We start from the raw sequence: 17614 nt of genomic DNA on the forward strand, positions 1-17614 counted from the left end.
TCTGTCCAGTTTTTGTTTGTTTGTTTGTTTTTTAACAAACCAGCTAAGAGGTGAGATCTGGTCTCTACCACTCCATCATGGCCAGAAGCAGAAGTTTTTCCACATTTTATTCATTTATTCTTAGGTACTTTATATTTTTTGTTGCTACTGTGAATGATATTTTTAAAAAATTATATTTTATAAGTGTTGCATATAAAGTGCAATTCTTTTTGTTAATTTTATATCCAACTACCTTGCTGTACTGTCTTATTAATTCTAATAATTTGTAGATTCCTTGGGTTTTCTTTGTAGGCGATCATATCACCCACAAATAAATGAAAATTTTGTGGACAGTGGGCATCCTTTCCTTATTTCTGATTTTAAAGGAACTGTTTCGGGCTTCCCTGGTGGCGCAGTTGTTGAGAGTCCACATGAACTGTTTCGGGCTTCCCTGGTGGCGCAGTTGTTGAGAGTCCACATGCCAGTGCAGGGGACACGGGTTCGTGTCCCAGTCCGGGAAGATCCCACATGCCGCGGAGCGGCTGGGCCCGTGAGCCATGGCCGCTGAGCCTGCGCGTCCGGAGCCTGTGCTCCGCAACGGGAGAGGCCACAACAGTGAGAGGCCCGCGTACCGCAAAAAAATAAATAAATAAATAAATAAAGGAACTGTTTCACCCTTAAAAGTGATGTTTGCCCTAGGTTTTTGGTAGATACCCTTTCTTATGTTTAAAAATTTCCTTTTCTTCTTGGTTTGTTAAGTACTTTTATCATAAATGGGTGTTAGATTTTCATCAAATGGTTCTTTCTGTATCTATTGAGACTAATTTTTACCTCCCTTAATCTGTTAAATGTGGTGAATATCACTTGATAGATTTTTCTAACATTAAACAAACTCTGCGTTGTTGGAATACACCCAATATGTTCATGATGTATTTATTTTTTAGACATTGCCAGAACCAGTTTGCTAATATTTTGTTTGGATTCTTGCTTCTATGTTCATAAGTAAGATTAACCTGCAGATTTCCTTTCTGTGTGCTTTTGCTTGTCTAGTTTTGGTTTCGAGGTTATTCTGGCCTGGTATAATGAGTTGCTGAGTATGCCTTTTTCTATTCCCTGGAAAAGTTTTCATAAGATTGGAATGATCCTTGATTGAATGTTTGATAGAATTTGGATCTGGTCTTTTCTTTGTGGGAATGTTTTAAAATACTTATTTTATTCCTTTAATATTTATGGGACCATTTAGGATTTCTGTATATTTACACCCAGACACATATACACTCAGTTCTGTTATAATGTTTGTTTTGAAAACAAATTTGTTCCAACACAGTTGTTATATTAGGGAACTATTAGAGCATAACTTGAATTTCCTGTTGCTTGTGTACCAGTTTTGTCCTTAAGAAACACTAGGTGAACACAGAAAACTGTACCAGCTGAACTGAGTTCCATAGGGAGACACAAACATACACACACATATATACACATCTCAAACACCTAACGATCAGCTACATCAGTTTGCTGTGTGTGTTATGAGCCACACCCATCCATATCTGGTGTTACAACTTTCTGTTCAGTTTCAAATAACCATTATCAAATGGTAGAACCCACAAATTGCAACACTTTCCCTTGCTTAATCCATACTCGGTATATATGGGGAATGGGGTGGTAGAGTGAATGGGAGAGAAAGGAAACTAAGAAGAGACCAAGTTTTGGGTTTTGGTGACTGGATAGTTGCTGATGTAAATTCACCGAAAATGCAGGAGACAGAACATGGGTGGGGAGAAGGTGAGGAGTCCATTTTGGACATGTGATGTTTTAACTGCCTGGAGGACACTGAGATGGGCATCTGATCTTTGATTCTGGGGACCTGAAGGTCAGCAGAGAGCTCAGGGTTGGAAATAGAGTGGGGTAGAGGTGGTGGTAGTGAATGAAATCACATGGCCCTGGGAAGCCCAAGATGACCACAGAGCATCAAAGGCAGAAGAAGCAACGGAAAAGTCATAAAATGCATGGTCAGAGATGGTGCAGGAGAACCGGGAGGGAGGTAAGGGAGCCAAGGAGGACAGGGTTTTGAAGAAGCATGGTCAGCATTATGGCTACCTGTGATTGAGGTTTCCTTGGTCAGTGTTACCCCACCTAATCATCAGACCTGTCCCAACACATAGGTAACAGTGTACACATTTCTCTCAAGAAATAAATGGAGGGACTTCCCTGGTGGTCCAGCGGTTAAGACTCTGTGCTCCCAACGCAGGGGGCCCGGGTTCGATCCCTGGTCAGGGAACTAGATCCCTCATGCTGCAACTAAGAGTTCACATGCCTCAACTAAAGATCCCACCTGCTGCAACTAAGACCTGTTGCAGCCAAATAAATAAATATTTTTTTAAAATGGAGGCTCAGATTTGTTTTAAAAAGTTGACTAAAACCACTAAGAGAGGAAAGCAACATACAAACTCCCTTCTCCCTTTCTCTGATGCTGGAGTGCACCTGCCAGGCCGCACTGTCTCCTCAGTGGGGAGGCAGAGGCCAAGTTCAATGGGTTAAGGAGGGAATGGTGGGGGCTTCCCTGGTGGCGCAGTGGTTAAGAATCTGCCTGCCATTGCAGGGGACACAGGTTCAAGCCCTGGTCCGGGGAGATCCCACATGCAGCAGAGCAACTAAGCCCATGCACCACAACTACTGAGCCTGCGCTCTGGAGTCTGTGAGCCACGACTACTGAGCCCACACACCTACAGCCCGTGCTCCACAACAAGAGAAGCCACTGCAATGAGAAGCCCGCACACAACAACCAGAGAAAGCTTCGCAGCAACGAAGACCCAACACAGCCAAAAATAGAGACTAAAAACAAAATTTGTTTTAAAAAATCACACACAGAAAAAGGAGGGAATGGCAGGTGAGGGTCAGGAGTCAGGAGACAGCGCTGTGGAGCAGGGTGGCGGGAGGACAGTAAACCGATTATTTGAAGAGGAGGAGAAAGTGAAGGGAACAGGAAAGGCTGCTTTTGTTTGTTCGAGGATGAGGGCACCATGGACATTCACTTGTTCAGTTAGCAAACATTTATTCATGTTGAACGTTCGCTTCTGGGCACTGAGGATGTAGTGGTCAAAGTCCCTGCCCTCATGACATTTCTGTTTTAACAGGGGTGTCAAGCAATAACCAAGAAAGCCGTTGATAACTATATAGTTGTATGTGGAGGTGGGTTCTACTGAGCACAAGCAAAGTGGGTGGAGCGTAGAGACCTGGGGGTGGAGGAGGCGATTGTGGGGAAGCAGGAAAGGCCTCCCTGAGGAAGTGATGCTTCAGGAGAGACCTGATCTTGTGAGACCTTGAGGGACTGTCGATGGGATGTAGGGGTGGCACTGAGAGGGTCTTGAGCAAGTGGATGGCGTGCTCTCCTGGATTTAAGTGGGGATGGAAAAGGTCGTGGAGAGGGAAGGGGCAAGGGGAGATGTCTGCCTTTGCCGGCGATAGGCCCAGGGCTGGCCGTGGTGGTAAGGAGAGATCTTCCTTGGAAACAGGAGGACGGGCTCTGAGGAGGGTGGGTGTCAGGAGAGGGACGTGGATATGAGGGGAGCTCAGTGGGCAGATGTGAGCTGAAGGTCGAAGAGTAGGAATAAAGGAATTACAGTGGAATCGAAGCATAGAGTCAGAGGCAGGGATGCTGGCGATTGGTTTCAGAGGAGTGATCCTGTGATACCAAAGTCCTGGATCAGCCATACCTCCAAAAACTATTTTAAGCCCTGGCTAGCTCCACAAGCTTTGGAATCTTGTCCCCAACTTGGGTACAAGACCATTTCTACCACCAGCTGATCTTAGGCAAGTTGCTTAATCTCTCTAAGCCTGTTTCCTCATCTGAAAATGAGAATCATAGTACCTGCTTCATAGGGCTGCTATGAAGAAGAAATGGAATAATACCTTTTGGCCAGCCCATGATTACCTCCTGTCTCCGAGAGCTAACCCCGAACCCCCGGAGGTGGCCCCCTGCAGCTGTCTTTGTACGGTGGAGCTCTGACCCTTGAGACTCTGCACTCCCAGGAAACAGTATAGGTAACATAAGATGTGGCACAAGCTTCTGCTCCCACCTGCGTCGCCCAGGTTTCCAAAGCCCAGCATAACATAACATGGTAGAAACTACCTGGCCTTCGGTCGTACCAGGTACTCTCTCCACAGGGCCAGTGATTTTCCAGCGTTAAGAAACTGTTCTGTATGTGTGCGTGTATGGGTGTGTGTGAGTGTGCAGTGCGTGAGGTATGTGTTTGGTGTGTGTGCCTGTGCACGGCGGGGGATGAGCAGAGCTTCCTGTCAGCCCCTTCCTGAATCGGTCAGATGGACAAGGAAAAGAGACCGAGCCGAGCTCTTTCTCTGGAGCCCTGTGACCTCAAGGATCAGATGCCCATGTCAATGTCACAGGCCCAGAAAGTTCAGGTATCAGACAGACTGGGTCACACTCTGCACTCTCTCTCTGAGGTCAGGTTTATGTTTTGTTTTGTTTTTTGCGGTACGCGGGCCTCTCACTGTTGCGGCCTCTCCCGTTGCGGAGCACAGGCTCCAGACGCGCAGGCTCAGCGGCCATGGCTCACGGGGCCCAGCCGCTCCGCGGCATGTGGGATCTTCCCGGACCGGGGCACGAACCCATGTCCCCTGCATCGGCAGGCGGACTCTCAACCACTGCGCCACCAGGGAAGCCCCAGGTTCCTTCTTGTGCTATAGCATTTGTAGAGGAAGCTGACACTTTAAGCTGTGAGGAGCACATCCTGCCTGAGTGTGTCTGAGCTCTGGCCGTCTTAGACCTCGCACCTAATCTCACACCTAAGAGGCAGCCAGAGGTCGAAAGAGGAAGTGGAAGGGGGCCAAGCCCTGGGCAGTGGGCTCAGGAGGGGACTGAGCTGGGTGCTGGGAGAAATGTCGGGGGCAGGTCTGCACCTCCTGGTCTTCCTTGAGGTATCTGGGCTTCTCTAGGAGGAGTTGCTGGGGCATCAGGGTCCCCACAGGTTCCTCAACTCTTCCCCAGGCCCCAAACCCACATGAGCCACCAGGCCACTATCGAGTCTCAACTTTTTTTCTCTTCCAAAGGAAGGAAGGGACCCACCTCCCACACGGCATTTCTGGTCTGAGGAAATGCAGACTCTGGGACATATGGCTGATGGGCCATAGCCAGTTTCAGTGGCATCAGGCACCCTCCCCTTCCCTCCTCGGGACAGGGCTTTCCCAGGAGGTGGGATGAGAAGGCTGGCCACAGGGAAATTTTACAGACTCAGTAGAAGATAAACCCTTTAATTTGTTTCTGCAAAAATAAATCTCAGTGGATCTTTCTTCCCCAAAGACATGGCCTCTGGAAAACAGTGCTTCCTGTGCTTTTATAAGATAAACTTTCAGGGGACTTCCCTGGCCATCCAGTGGTTAAGACTCCGCACTTCCACTGCAGGGGGCACGGGTTCCATCCCTGGTCAGGGAACTAAGATCCCGCATGTGGTGAGGCACAGCCAGAAAAAAAAAAAAGATAAACTTTCAGAAAAATATTTCCACAAAAATAACTTTTGTTCATAAAAATGATGGATCTTTGGTGGCTCAATATCAGTCAGTGTCCACTTCTAGAAACAGTGTCATCAACTTAGCTGTACAAAGGGAAAGAAACACCTCATGCCCTGCTCAGTCTATCCCCACCACTGGCCCCATCGCTCCCTCTGGGGTCTGCTGGCCTCGCTGCATCTGTCTCTCTCCTAATTGGACATCCCAGCATGTCCACCTGTCCCCACTCTGCCCACTCACGTGCTGTCAGCCTCTCTCAGACATCCAGTGGAACATCAGGGGAAACGAGTTCTGTGTGTCTGTCCTGTGAGGTAGCTTTGCCGTCCAAGCAGGTTGGTGGGCCTGGTGCTCCCACAGGAAGTCTGCAGACCAGGCTGGTAGGGGCTTCCTTTTTCCAGGAATAGTTGCTACTGGTATGCTTTCCCGGTCACAGGTTGCCTGGAGCTGGGTAGTCAGGGGCACAGGCCTATCTGAGATGTCCTGCAGTCACCAGGCAAGACATGACAGGCGGGGGTCCTGGAGCCCAGGCCACTCCCTTCAGGAGAGTCACCGAAGACACCATATCCCAGGCGAAAAGACGGGTCGTGTGTAAACTGTGAAGCAGGGGTGCCGAAGGGCTGAGAAGAAAGGGGGACTTGGAGCCCAGAAGACGCTGCTCCTGCCGTTCCAGCTCACAGGAGTCCCAAATTCAAGCGAGGCTGTAGCTGGTCCTCCTGTCGGAAAGGGAAGAAGCCAAAGGGAAGAATGAGGTGGGTGGGGTCCCGTGGAAGTGTCAGTGGCTGCTCCGTGTCTCTCTGGCAACTCCTCCCCTCCTCAGCCCTGTGAATGAAGCTAAAACCCTGTTCTTCGGAGTCCCACCAAGCAGTTCCCCATCCACGTGTTATTCCCCAAGTGTAGCGCATGATCTCAGTAAGCTGGGCTGGAGTCCCAGGCCGTCCACAGCAAGCGGTGAGGGACCCGTGACAAAGCCACTTCCTGCCTATCGTGCGTGGTCCTCTGTATCTACACAGACTCGTGTGTGTAAACACGTGAGCGTCGGCAAAAACGTGGACAAGGCTCGTGAACGTCTGCTGGACCAGACGTGTTGATACTGCAGCGCCTGCTTGGCCTCAGGCTCTGGGCTGAGCTCTTGGGACACAAAAATGAAGAAAACAGACCCAGCTTTCCAGGTCCCCACAGTCTACTGCGAAAGCCAGACAGGGAGCAGCTCACCCACGGACAAGTGGGACCGGCGGTCCGCGGGGGGAGAGCGAGGGCAGAGAGAGCTGCTCAGTGCGGCCTGCGGGCGGGAGAGGAAGGCGGCTCCCAGGCCTCGGCTCCCAGGCTGGAGGGCCGTGCTGTTCGCTGGGACCAGGGCGCAGCAGGAGCAGCGATTGGGGAAGACGACAAATTCGGTCTGGGGCCCATTAAGACTGACTGCCATGCTTGTGGGGCATCAGGTGGAGATGACCAAATGAGAGCCCTGCACATCTGCATGCCTCCCGGGCGTGGGCAGCCCTCCTGTGCGTACCCGTGTGTGAGAGGTGCCTACCTCCCAAGGGAGCGGGAGCTGTTCCGACTTGGCACCTTTGGAGTGGGACCGACCATGAGGATGCACAGGCCGATGAGGATCATGCAGGCGGGCACGGCACCGATGAGGACTTTGAGGGTCACCACTACCTGCTCCGCCTGCTTGCAGGCTCCTGACTCATACCCCGCAAAGCTGGGGAAACACCATCCCATGCATCCAGCTCAGAGCCCGGCTTCCTGACGGACGGGTCCCCAGTGCCCACCCACCACGCTATCCTGAAACTTGGATAGTTTCCTGGCCAGATCAGCCTAACTATGGGGGACGGGAGTGTGAGGGAACGCACAGACCAGGGAGGGGTTCAGAGAAAGCCGAGAATGTGGGAAGCAGAGGCTTCAGAAGGGGTATAGCCACCAAGAAGGGCCCCTCCCAGTCAGGTGCACAGAGAAAGCTAGGGTGGAGGTTTCCACACGCCCTCCGGACCCACAGGTGACCCCTGACTGGCTAAGGTGGGGGACTCTGCCCTTTGCTTCCCACGCCTCTAGTCTTTTGCGCCTCTGCTACAGCCCAGCTCTGTGACTCACTCCAGGCTGAGAGTGGAGATGCCCAGGGCGCCTGCACCTGAAAGCTTGGTGAAGAAGACATAGGATGAGTAGAAGATGGTCTCCAGCCCTGGGCCGTGCTGGTGCTGCAGCTGGAATTCATCCACCACATCTGGAAGCATGGACCTGGGGGAGGGGGCTGCAGAATTATCCCTTTTATCCCCTCGACAGCCACCAGCCTGGGAGCTCTCTGGGGACAGAGAGAGAGTCAGATTCACCCCTGGGTCCCCGCTGCCCAGGACCAGCCCACAGAGAGTCAGGCAATATTTCCCCAACACACAGCTGTCCACCATTCCTGCCACCTGGCGCTCTTTCAGGAGGGTTCCACAGATGGCGCTGGCAGCCTCCATCTCCCGCGAGGGGAGAGCGCCTCCCCAGCGCAGCCTGTGCACAGGGGCCTGGGTCAGCAGGTTGATGTGAAGGAGGGATACCCAGTAGGAAGGATGTGAGGCTCCCACTCCCATCTCCCTTCACCCAGCCTACCAGGGTAGCAGCAAGGACACAGCGATGCTCACGCCAGACACCAAAGCCACGACGTACGCTACGGGGGCTGTGGGCACAGCAGCCAACAGGATTGCAAATGGCACCATCCCCTAGGGAGACAGACACACTAGCTGCGCCCTCCACCTGCACCCCCTGCTCAACTGCTCTTTGATTCACACACTCACCGCTCTACTGATGACCCCCTGTGCCCGGCCCCGTGCTAGGCACTGAGCACACGGTGAATATAGACGCGGCCCTGCCGGCCCCCAGGAGGCTCAGGCTCCAAGGTCACCGCCCCCACCCCCAAATCCCTCCAGGCCTTGCTTCCTGCCTCACTCACAAAGATCCCGAAGGCCGACATCCTCTTCCCAAATCGCTGCAGAACCCACTCCCACATCGGGGTGCTCAGCACTGCCGAGACCTGTGAGCAGACAGAATCATCACAGCCCAGGACACACCGCCTGTGCCTCTGCCAGGCCCTCAAAGCCCTGACTTTTAGGAGGGACGCTCGACATTGACCTTGCCCCCTGGTTGGAAACAGTGGCTGTGAAACTTTATGACCCTGGCCCCAATTCCACCCTCTGCTGAAATGCAGGTGACCAAGACCACAGCAGAGTCCAGAACACTGACCACCGGAAGTCTGGCCACGTGTGTCATGTCAAGGGTCACACATCGCCAACTCAGGCCCCCGAGCTCCCTTGCCTCTACCACCCCAGGTCCCCTCACCAGGATGGTTAGCACCAGGCTCTGCACATGGTCATGTAGCCGGGAGGCGTGTGCACAGAACAGGACCAGGTAGCTCTGCTCCACCTGAGGAGGTCGACAGGAAGTGGGCGTGTATGGGAAATGGCAGAAACGTGGAAGTCAAGGGCAAGGCCAAGGTCTCAAGTCTGGCCTCCCCTTTGGGACCTCAAGCGTCCGGTTCCTGCCGCCATCACGCAGTACCCTCCCCAACGAAGGACGCTTATCCCTGACACAGGTATAAACGCCATTCCTAGTCCCACTCCCCGGCACAGCGGAGAACCACCCCAGACAGCGTCAGCTTCCGGATGTCTGGGCCCCGACCCTCCCCAGCCCCACAAGCTCTAAGCAGGTTTCTCTCCTCCCAGCACCAGCCTCACCAGCTGCTTGCCAGCCACTGGTTTCTCTCTGGTGCGGTGGGGACGAGAGACACCTGAACCTACGCAGGGTCAGTATGGCCAGAGCCAAGCCAGTGGGGATCAGCCTGGCCAGAGGTACCTGAACGGCTGCAGAGATGAACAGGAAGGAGATGACCAGATTCAGGTAGGGCGGGTGCCGGACTGTGAGACGCAGCCCAGACAGGAAGCTCAGGCCCTGGCCAGAGGCTCGGGCAGAGGCATCTGCAACACAGGAAGGGGACATCTTGGCTTGGTGGAGTTCAAAACCAAAACCCACGCCCAAGAGGAGCCCGGCCGCAGCTTCTGCTTCCCACACTCTGCCTGCACCCCGCACCTACCTGGTCGCTCCTTCACCCCCAGGCAGAGCAAACTACTGCACACGGGGTAAGTCACAGCAATCACAGTGGCTGCAATGGAGTAGAGACGAGTCTGTGGGACAGGACAGAACTTCAGTGGGGGTGATGTCTCCAACCCACGGAGGTGGGGATAGCCAGGAGCCGGGCAGGAGCACCTCCCAGTGGGAGCCGAGGGACGCTCAGTCCAAGCCCAAGGGTGCTGGCTGCCCCTCCTCCCAACCAGTCCAGCAGGAGAGGGAGCTCTAAGGGCCCAGAGTGGTCCTTCTACTGACCCTCTGCCTCCTGCGGCAGCCATGCCACCACGGGTCTAAGCCCCCTTCGCCTCTCTCTCTCTTTTTCTTAAGCAAACGTTTATCGGGGCTGATTTCTGCGTGCTAGACCCTGGGGTTACGGTGATGAATAAGTGATCCTGTGCATCCACAATAAGGGGCTTGGAGTGGGTGGGGAGACAGATCCAAGAGCAGACAGTGTGATGCATGATGACGCAGATGAATGTCAAAACCAGGACGGTGCTACCTAGCATTCAGAGGAAGACACATATGTAATAAAATACATTTAAGGCATGCATGGGAGCAGGTCACCCAGTTCAGGATAGGGGTTGCCTTTGGTGGGGGAAGAAAGAGGGAGATGGGCAGGGCTTCACCAGTGTGGATCCAGCACAGTTGCACAGGGTCCCACATTCAGAAGGCACTGCACTTGGGAGTTAATGCTCTGCTGTCTTGAAATTTGTGATGATTTTATCTATGAATGTGTGTTTTGTAAGTGAAGTCGATGGAACAACAGAGCTGGAACTGCCAAGAGGCACCTGAATGCTTGTCGCCTTGACTCACGCGAGGCTCCGCCTCCCCGGGGGGAGGGGGCGTTTCTCAGCCTCCTGCTCCCTACTTCTTGACATCCCAGGCCCCGCCCGGCGTCCTGCTCCCCAACCCAAGGCCACTGCCACCCTCTTTTCCACCCTCACCCAGACAGTGACCCAGTAGCTTTGGGGAGGGCACTTGTAGAGGCCTCAGTGGGGCCTAGGCATGGAAGCGGGGAGGGTAAATCTGCAGGTCGCAACCCCTCTGATCCCAGGCTCACAGCACCATGATGGGGTTTGAGGGCAACTGGGCAGAGTCTCTCCCCAGCCCTGATTCGGGCAATCCCTAGATTGGGGCAGTAGGCCATGGGAAGGGAAAACTGACTTCCCCGCTCTCTCTGGGGCTCTACAGCTTCACTTTGCACTGTACTCAGGCAAATTCTGTAGCTGGGCTACAGATGGGTCTGGGGATGGGTGGGTACACAAGGACTTCACTGTAATGTTTTCTTTCGGGTGATGAACCATGGGTGTTGGTGGTATTATTCTCATTACCATTAATTCCCAAATGGTGGAGGTGAGTGATGTCATTTGCTTAAGGAGAAAGGGCTGGGGGCGGGGGATAGAAGATGAACCTGATGGATAAATAGATGCACGTCCCCTAATTGCTGAAAAGGGACCTGCTTTGAGGAGACAGGAAGGGGTACTAACCCTTTCACACTGCGGGTGGGGTTGGCGTTGGCAGTCACCCGTTCAGGGATGGGTAGGACTGGTCAAAGGTCAGGTTTTGCCCAGAGCTCTGCCAGGACACCAAACCGTTCTGCTGTCTCTCTCCCCTGTCCCTGCCTGTGGCCCTTCCCCACCCCTGTCCCTTCTCTGGGGTCCGCCTCCTCCCCTCCAGATGGCCTGCTGATCTGTTGTTTGACTCCATGTTTAGAAGGCGCCCAGCAGAAGCAGATTTAGCAGGGAGGATGGACGGCATGGGCTCAGCTACAGGAGCAGGGAAGGAATGAGAGGGCATGGTGTGCAGAGCTGAGCCCCCAAACAACCATGAAGAGACCTGGGGGAGAAACGGCCCTGGAAGAAAGAAGTGATCCCGAAGCGGGGGTCCCAGTGGGTCTGGGTAGCCTGGGCACTCACCGCGTTGGGGGAGACGGCCACTTGTCCTGGGAGCACAGTCTCCTTGCACCTGTGGGACCCGTGGGCACCAGACACGATGAGTCCGTGGACAGTGGCTCCCATCAGCGTCCCTGCCATCTCCAAGGTCATCCCTGGGACACAGCGTGGGGCAAGGTGACAGCTCGTGGGGCCAGGGGCAGAGCCATCCCACCCCACGCACCCCACGCCTGCCTGCACTCACGGTACACGGTGGCCGAGTCCCGCTCCCTGGGGCTGGATGTCAAGAGCATGGTCAGTGCCGTGTAGGGCACCTGGAAGAACTGGGGCACCGGGCAGAGCTTAGGATGGCTCCTGCCGCCAGACTGCCAACCCAGGCCAGCAGCTTCCCGAGGCCAGGCCTGCGCCAGGCTGGCACGTCCCCACTGATCCCCTCAACCCGGAGTTAGGGGCTGAGGGACAGGAGGGGCACCCGGCCTAGAGCCCACGAGAAAAGCTAATGGTCGGTGGCCACCTGGTAAGCAGGTGGGCAGTGGGGACCTGGACCCCTACCCCCAGCACACACACACTTCAGAGGGGCCTCCAGCCAGCACTGGGGTTCCAGGAGTCCAGGCCGAGGAAGGGGGCCACCTGCTTACCGTGGCCAGGGCCTGGAACAGGCAGTAGAGGGCGGTGTACCAGAGGCCGCGCAGGCTGGTGAAGGGGGGCAGGAACCACAGGAAGAAGGAGGCCAAGGCAATGAACGGCGTGCAGCCCAGCACCCTATGGAAGCACAGCCCAGGTGGAGTGCCCCGCGGCACCAGGACAGAGGACGCAAAGGGTGGGCCTGGAGCAACCTCACCCCTCTGGGTTCAAGCTCTCGGGCCCTGGAGAAGCCCTGGGCTGGGGCTCTCGGGGTGGGAGCCATGGAGGGCACGAGGTGGCCGAGGGCGAGGAGGCAGCCAGGAGTAGGGGCTGGGGCACTTAGTGGCTGGGTGGTGCTACTCCCTGTTCCCGGGGCTGGGGGCACAGGCAAGTCACATCTTCTCTGTGAGACCTCCCAAGACACCCAGCTCAGCCTGGCCGCACTCCTAGACCCCCAGGGCCAGGCCTGCGACTCTTGGAGGGTTTGTCCAGCTCCGTGCCACCAGGTGAGGGAGAGGTCTCTGAACACCTGCATGACTCAGTCAAACCCAATCCATTCCTGTCACCTACTGTCCAGACTTGTCCTCTAACCATCCACTAAGAAGCAGATGTGACAAACACAGTGACCTCAAGCCAGGGGTGGGTGCCAGGATCCTGAGGACCATGGGGCTGCTCACCAGGGCATGAGTCGTCCAGACCCTGTCCTCCTGCTTCTGTTGATGAAGAACCCAGCCAAAGGGTCGGCAGCTGCTCCAGACACCTTCCCTCCAAACAGGACAAGTGACACCTGGGCAGCAGGGATCTGAAAGGGACAGGGGAGGGGCTAGCCAAGGCCCAGCAGAGTCAGAGAGGGTGTCTAGGCCTGGCCGCCCATCAGCAGGAAGATCTGGGAAACTGGCAGGGGCCAGAGCCACGGTGCAAAGGTTTTTTGGTCTCTTCCCCAGGACAGGAATCCAGAAAGCTCCGAGGGCATATCTGCACCAATAGAGAAGGGGAAGGGAGTGATAGCTGTACCCTAGCACATTCCTGTTATACTTATGCCCGGTCACTTTCAGAGAAGACTTGAGAGATCCTCCCCTGAAGGGCTCAGTGCAAGAAGGGTGCACTGAAGCTGACAGTCAAAGGCAGACCTTGTGTTTCAAAATGAAAATGTTTTATTGATTTTTCTGATTACATAAATGATATACTCATTATAAACACATTCAAACAGTACAGAAAAATACTGAGCAAAGCTCATCTGAAATCCCACCATCCTGACACAGCTGCTAGGAGCATTTTGATCATCCTTTCCTGCATTTCTTTATGTGCATTTGCAATTTATAATTTTACACAAATGGGATCATATCAGTGTCATTTAAAAAAATCACAGAAAGATAAATAAATAAATGACGGATACCTTATTAAAAAGTTATTTTTTGTTTACCCTCTATCCTCCACCATTCCCTCCTACAGCCAACATTAACACTTTGGCAGATATCCTTCCAGAATTTACTTTCCCCATGCTCATCCTTTAATCATGTACAGACATATACACATCCATATACCCATGCACCCACATATATGGGGCACGTTTTTGTTTTGCTAAAATAGGATCATTTTATATACTCTTCTCTAAAACTAACTTTTCTCACTTGACAGTGCATCATGGAAATCCTTCTGAGTCAACTGGTATAGATCTAACTCATTCTTTTGAGTGACTACACAGTAGTCCATTATGTGGATATAGCCCAACTTATTTTCCAACTACTTCTATATTTTGGGGCATTCATGTTGTTTCCCACTTTTCCACTACAAACAGCCTGCAGTAAACATCCCTGAGGAGGTTGCCCTCTATAGCATTTGGTTTTTTTCTCAGGCTTGGGTCAGAAGTACCATCTACCAAGGATGATGGGGGTGGAAGTAAAGGTGGGGTGAAAGGACCAGACACCAAGGAAGACAGAAGCAGGGGGCACCCGGGGCTGCTGCCCACACTCACCTGTGCCACATCGAGCAGGAACAGTTGCAGGTAAAAGGCTATGGCGCTGGAGGCCACCTGGTTGGGGACCCCTCCAATGCCGTAGCATACCTTCGTACAGAATGAGAGGCGACCAGCTCCACTGTCCTGGGGGAGACACAGGAGCTAAGCCCCCACAGACACACAACAGCTCCCTCCAGCCCTCTGACTTCCAAAAGCATCCTGAAGTCCCTATGTCTTGAAGGCTTTTCCAGCGACCTCTCAGTTCTAATTTGTCCCAAATCATCTTAAAAGGAAGTGAGACAAAAAAAGGAAAAAAAAAAAAAAATCCTAAACCATGACCTCTAAGCATTTCCAGGGGGAAGTTCTTCCTTATATTTTCCCACAGTGCTTCCTGCTGCAGTCTGTTTGTTTTATTCTCCAAGTCAGCAAGCCAGAGTGAACTGGGGGTCAGGAGGCCCCTAACTTTGCCACCAGCTTCCTGTGTGGACTTTGAATAAATCACTTTATCTCTCTAAGCCTCATCTGTCAAATGGATATTCCTGCCAACTTCAAGGGATGTTCTGATGAGCAAATGAGGCAATGGCTCGGGGAGCTGATTGTTAAATATTCGGGACTTTTGCAAGCCAGTGGTTACTGGCAGCCTGAAATCGGCCATGGTGAGAGTACTTACACCACAGAAATCAGTAAACAGCAAAAATCAGGTTTTTTTTTTTTTCTGGAGAGACTGTTTACCAACCCACCACTAAAATGAAGTAATGCTTATGACCCCAAATATATGTGTGTGTATCTCTCTCTCTCTCTATATATATATCCCTAAGCTACCCAGTGAACTCCAGACTTGAAATTAAACTGTCTACTCACAGCCCCACATGGTTGCCCAACAGGCATTTCAGCTTAGCATGGTCAAAACACAGCTCCTGATTTCCATCCCATTGTCTTAACCTCTTAACCCTGTTGTCCCCATTGCATTAAATAGCCCCAATGTCCACTCAGCAGCTCAGGCCACAAACCTAGGAGTCATCCTTGATTCCTCTTTCCCAATTCCCCTGTCTAATCTATCAGTGAGAGCCTCCTAAGTGGCTTCTCTGCTTCTACTCTCATTCCCTACTATCCACTCTCTGTCCAGCAGCCCAACTGATCTTTTCATAGCATAAATCAGATTGTGTCTCATCTCTGCTTAAAACCCTCTAACAGCTTGCCATTACAGTTTGAATAAAACTCCAAGTCCTTCCCATATTGCCTACAGGAGCCCACCCAATCAGCCCCCACTCCCTTTCCCACCTCACTTCAGATAGCTCTCCTCTACCATGGTAGCCTCCTCCTTCTTGTTACTCAAAATGACCTTTTCTGTTGCTGCCTCAGGGCCTTTGCACTTCCTGTCCCTTCTGTCTGGAAGGCTCTTCCTCCCCGTCCTGGCCAAGAGCTGACTCCTTGCCATTCAGGCTGAAGCCTAAATGTCATCTCTTTAGAGAGGCCTTCCCTGACCACCCAAATCTCTCTCTCAATTGTACTTACTACAGGATATATTCCTTTTTTTTTTTTTTCGGTATGCAGGCCTCTCACTGCTGTGGCCTCTCCTGTTGAGGAGCACAGGCTGCGGACACACAGGCCCAGTGGCCATGGCTCATGGGCCCAGCCGCTCCATGGCATGTGGGATCCTCCCAGACCGGGGCACGAACCCGTGTCCCCTGCATCGGTAGGTGGACTGTTAACCACTGCGCCACCAGGGAAGCCCAGGATATATTCTTATTCATTTCCTGCCTCTCCCCACCAGCATATAAACTCTCTGAGAGCATGAACTATATAACTTTGATTCACCACCATGTCCCCAGTACCTAGAACAATGCTGGGCATATAGACACTCAATATATATATTTGTTAAAAGAATAAATGCCATGAAGACACTGTGGAAAGTGCTATTTCTTCCAAAGATGCTGGGAATCCTTCTTTTTCATCTTTTGCCCAGGCATGGGAGGGGGAGTGGAGAGGACCATGGCTTCACCCATTTTTGTATCTTGCCAGACACCCCAAATGAAAGGAAGGTCTTCCCAGATAAGGTTTTATCAAGTCCTCTGCACTCTTCCTACCCACACACGAGGCAGGATGTGGTCTCCTTTTCTGATATTTTTGTGAACACTATTTCAACTTCCAGAAAGCTTAACAACAGGCAGAATCCAACATGATAACTCTCCCCCCACCCTGCCCCCTCCATAATGGGACGCTGGTTTCCCACTAAACATACCTATCAAGTTTCTGATACATAGAAGGCACTTGAAACAGACATTCCAGCTGAAACTAGGTATATGATACAATCTTGGAATCTTGAGGAAGACAGTTTTACCTACTTAAATCATAAGCCCTTCACAGTCAACTGAGATCAAGTTGCAGAGTTAGACCAATTCGACACATCTGAATGCACATTCTGTCTGCCATTTCTAGCTGTGTGACCCATACTCAGACTCAGTGTGCTGAGCTTCACTTCCTCACATTTAAAATGGGGATAATACACCTCATAGAGTTGTTATGAGAATTCAATGCTAGCATTTCATGGACCATGTTTCTCCTCTAGCCATTCATCTCACCCTGAATTTCTAAATTTCCCTGGGAAGTGAGAGTCCCCAGATGGCCTCTTAATCTTGCTTTCTTTCTTGGAGGACACAATCTTTTGCTCCGAGGTGCCGGAGAGGAAGCACTGAGTCAGCATAGGGAATTGAAGCCACAGACAGAACGAACGCGTTTAGCACAGGGCGGGCAGTGGCTTTTTGCACTCAGCAGGAAAGTTCAGACGTCCTAACTCCTCTCCAACACAGCCACCCTGAATGACACGCGCCCCAGCCCCATCCAGGCAGTGGGCGGAGGGGGGATGCGAGGGGCTGAGGGCGCCCCTAGGTTCCCGCCTGCCCACTACCCTCACTTGGGAGCCTGGTTGCCAGGAAGGACATCTCTAGAGGCAGTCTCCTCAAGGAGAGCCCGGCGCCTGGAGGAAGCCAGGTTTGAGAGGGTCGCGGTGGCTGCCCGCAGCACCTGCCCGGAGACTGGGGAAGGGAGGCAGCCTCCTCACGCACCACTCAACGTCCTGCCTGCCCAGGGTGCAGGGGGCCTGGGGAAGACCTGGAGTGCGGTGGACAAGAGCCCTAGACTGGCCCTGGCCCTGCCTGACTAGGTGAAGGAATCAGCAGCTTACTTCGCTTGCCTAGGACTCGGTTTCCCATCCTGTTCTCTCTGGGGCTCCCGAACACCCTCAAGCCTCTCGGCTCTCAACTATCAAACCCCACCAGGGGCAGTTCAACAACCTGGAGGCTTGCCGGGGCTGGCTGAAGGCCGACGCCCAGACGCCCGGAGGTCCCCGGGGCCCCTCCGGCCCAGCGCCCGCTCTGCGCCTGGCTCAGCCCCCGCGCCCCTCGCGCCCCTCGCGTCCCTCGCTTTGCGCTCACCGAACCGGGCTCCAAGGTGTGCGCTTCCGGCGGGGCCGGCGACGTCTCAACTGGCGGGGCCGGGGTCCCTTCGGGGGACACTGCCATGGCGCACGGCTGCA

The 17614-nt window shown here is 53.1% G+C and overlaps 1 protein-coding gene and 1 non-coding gene across 3 annotated transcripts; one reads left to right on the top strand and one right to left on the bottom strand.

Annotated features, from left to right (window-relative positions):
- Positions 1-2184: 2184 nt before the first annotated feature.
- On the top strand, positions 2185-2257 carry TRNAG-CCC (transfer RNA glycine (anticodon CCC)). The gene has a single exon. It is a non-coding gene; the product is annotated as a tRNA-Gly (tRNA).
- A 2449-nt stretch (positions 2258-4706) lies between these two features.
- Positions 4707-17430, bottom strand: MFSD2B (MFSD2 lysolipid transporter B, sphingolipid). Of its 2 annotated transcripts, XM_067008038.1 has the most exons (13): positions 14098-17430; positions 12800-12924; positions 12137-12260; positions 11743-11821; positions 11523-11653; positions 9572-9662; positions 9334-9455; positions 8821-8904; positions 8435-8515; positions 8095-8204; positions 7594-7737; positions 7034-7204; positions 4707-6215 (listed from the first exon to the last, which is right to left on the bottom strand). In XM_067008038.1, the coding sequence occupies exons 2-13, from the start codon at positions 12805-12807 to the stop codon at positions 6191-6193; spliced, it is 1170 nt and encodes a 389-aa protein (XP_066864139.1). In that variant the 5' UTR covers positions 12808-12924; positions 14098-17430; the 3' UTR covers positions 4707-6190. The 2 variants fall into 2 exon arrangements, with proteins under 2 accessions (XP_066864139.1, XP_066864140.1); XM_067008039.1 differs by lacking the exons at positions 4707-6215; positions 7034-7204; positions 8095-8204; positions 11743-11821 and having other exon boundaries at positions 7625-7737.
- Positions 17431-17614: the final 184 nt, after the last annotated feature.

This window comes from Kogia breviceps, chromosome 11 (assembly GCF_026419965.1).
Source record: "Kogia breviceps isolate mKogBre1 chromosome 11, mKogBre1 haplotype 1, whole genome shotgun sequence".
Lineage (NCBI taxonomy): Eukaryota > Metazoa > Chordata > Mammalia > Artiodactyla > Physeteridae > Kogia > Kogia breviceps.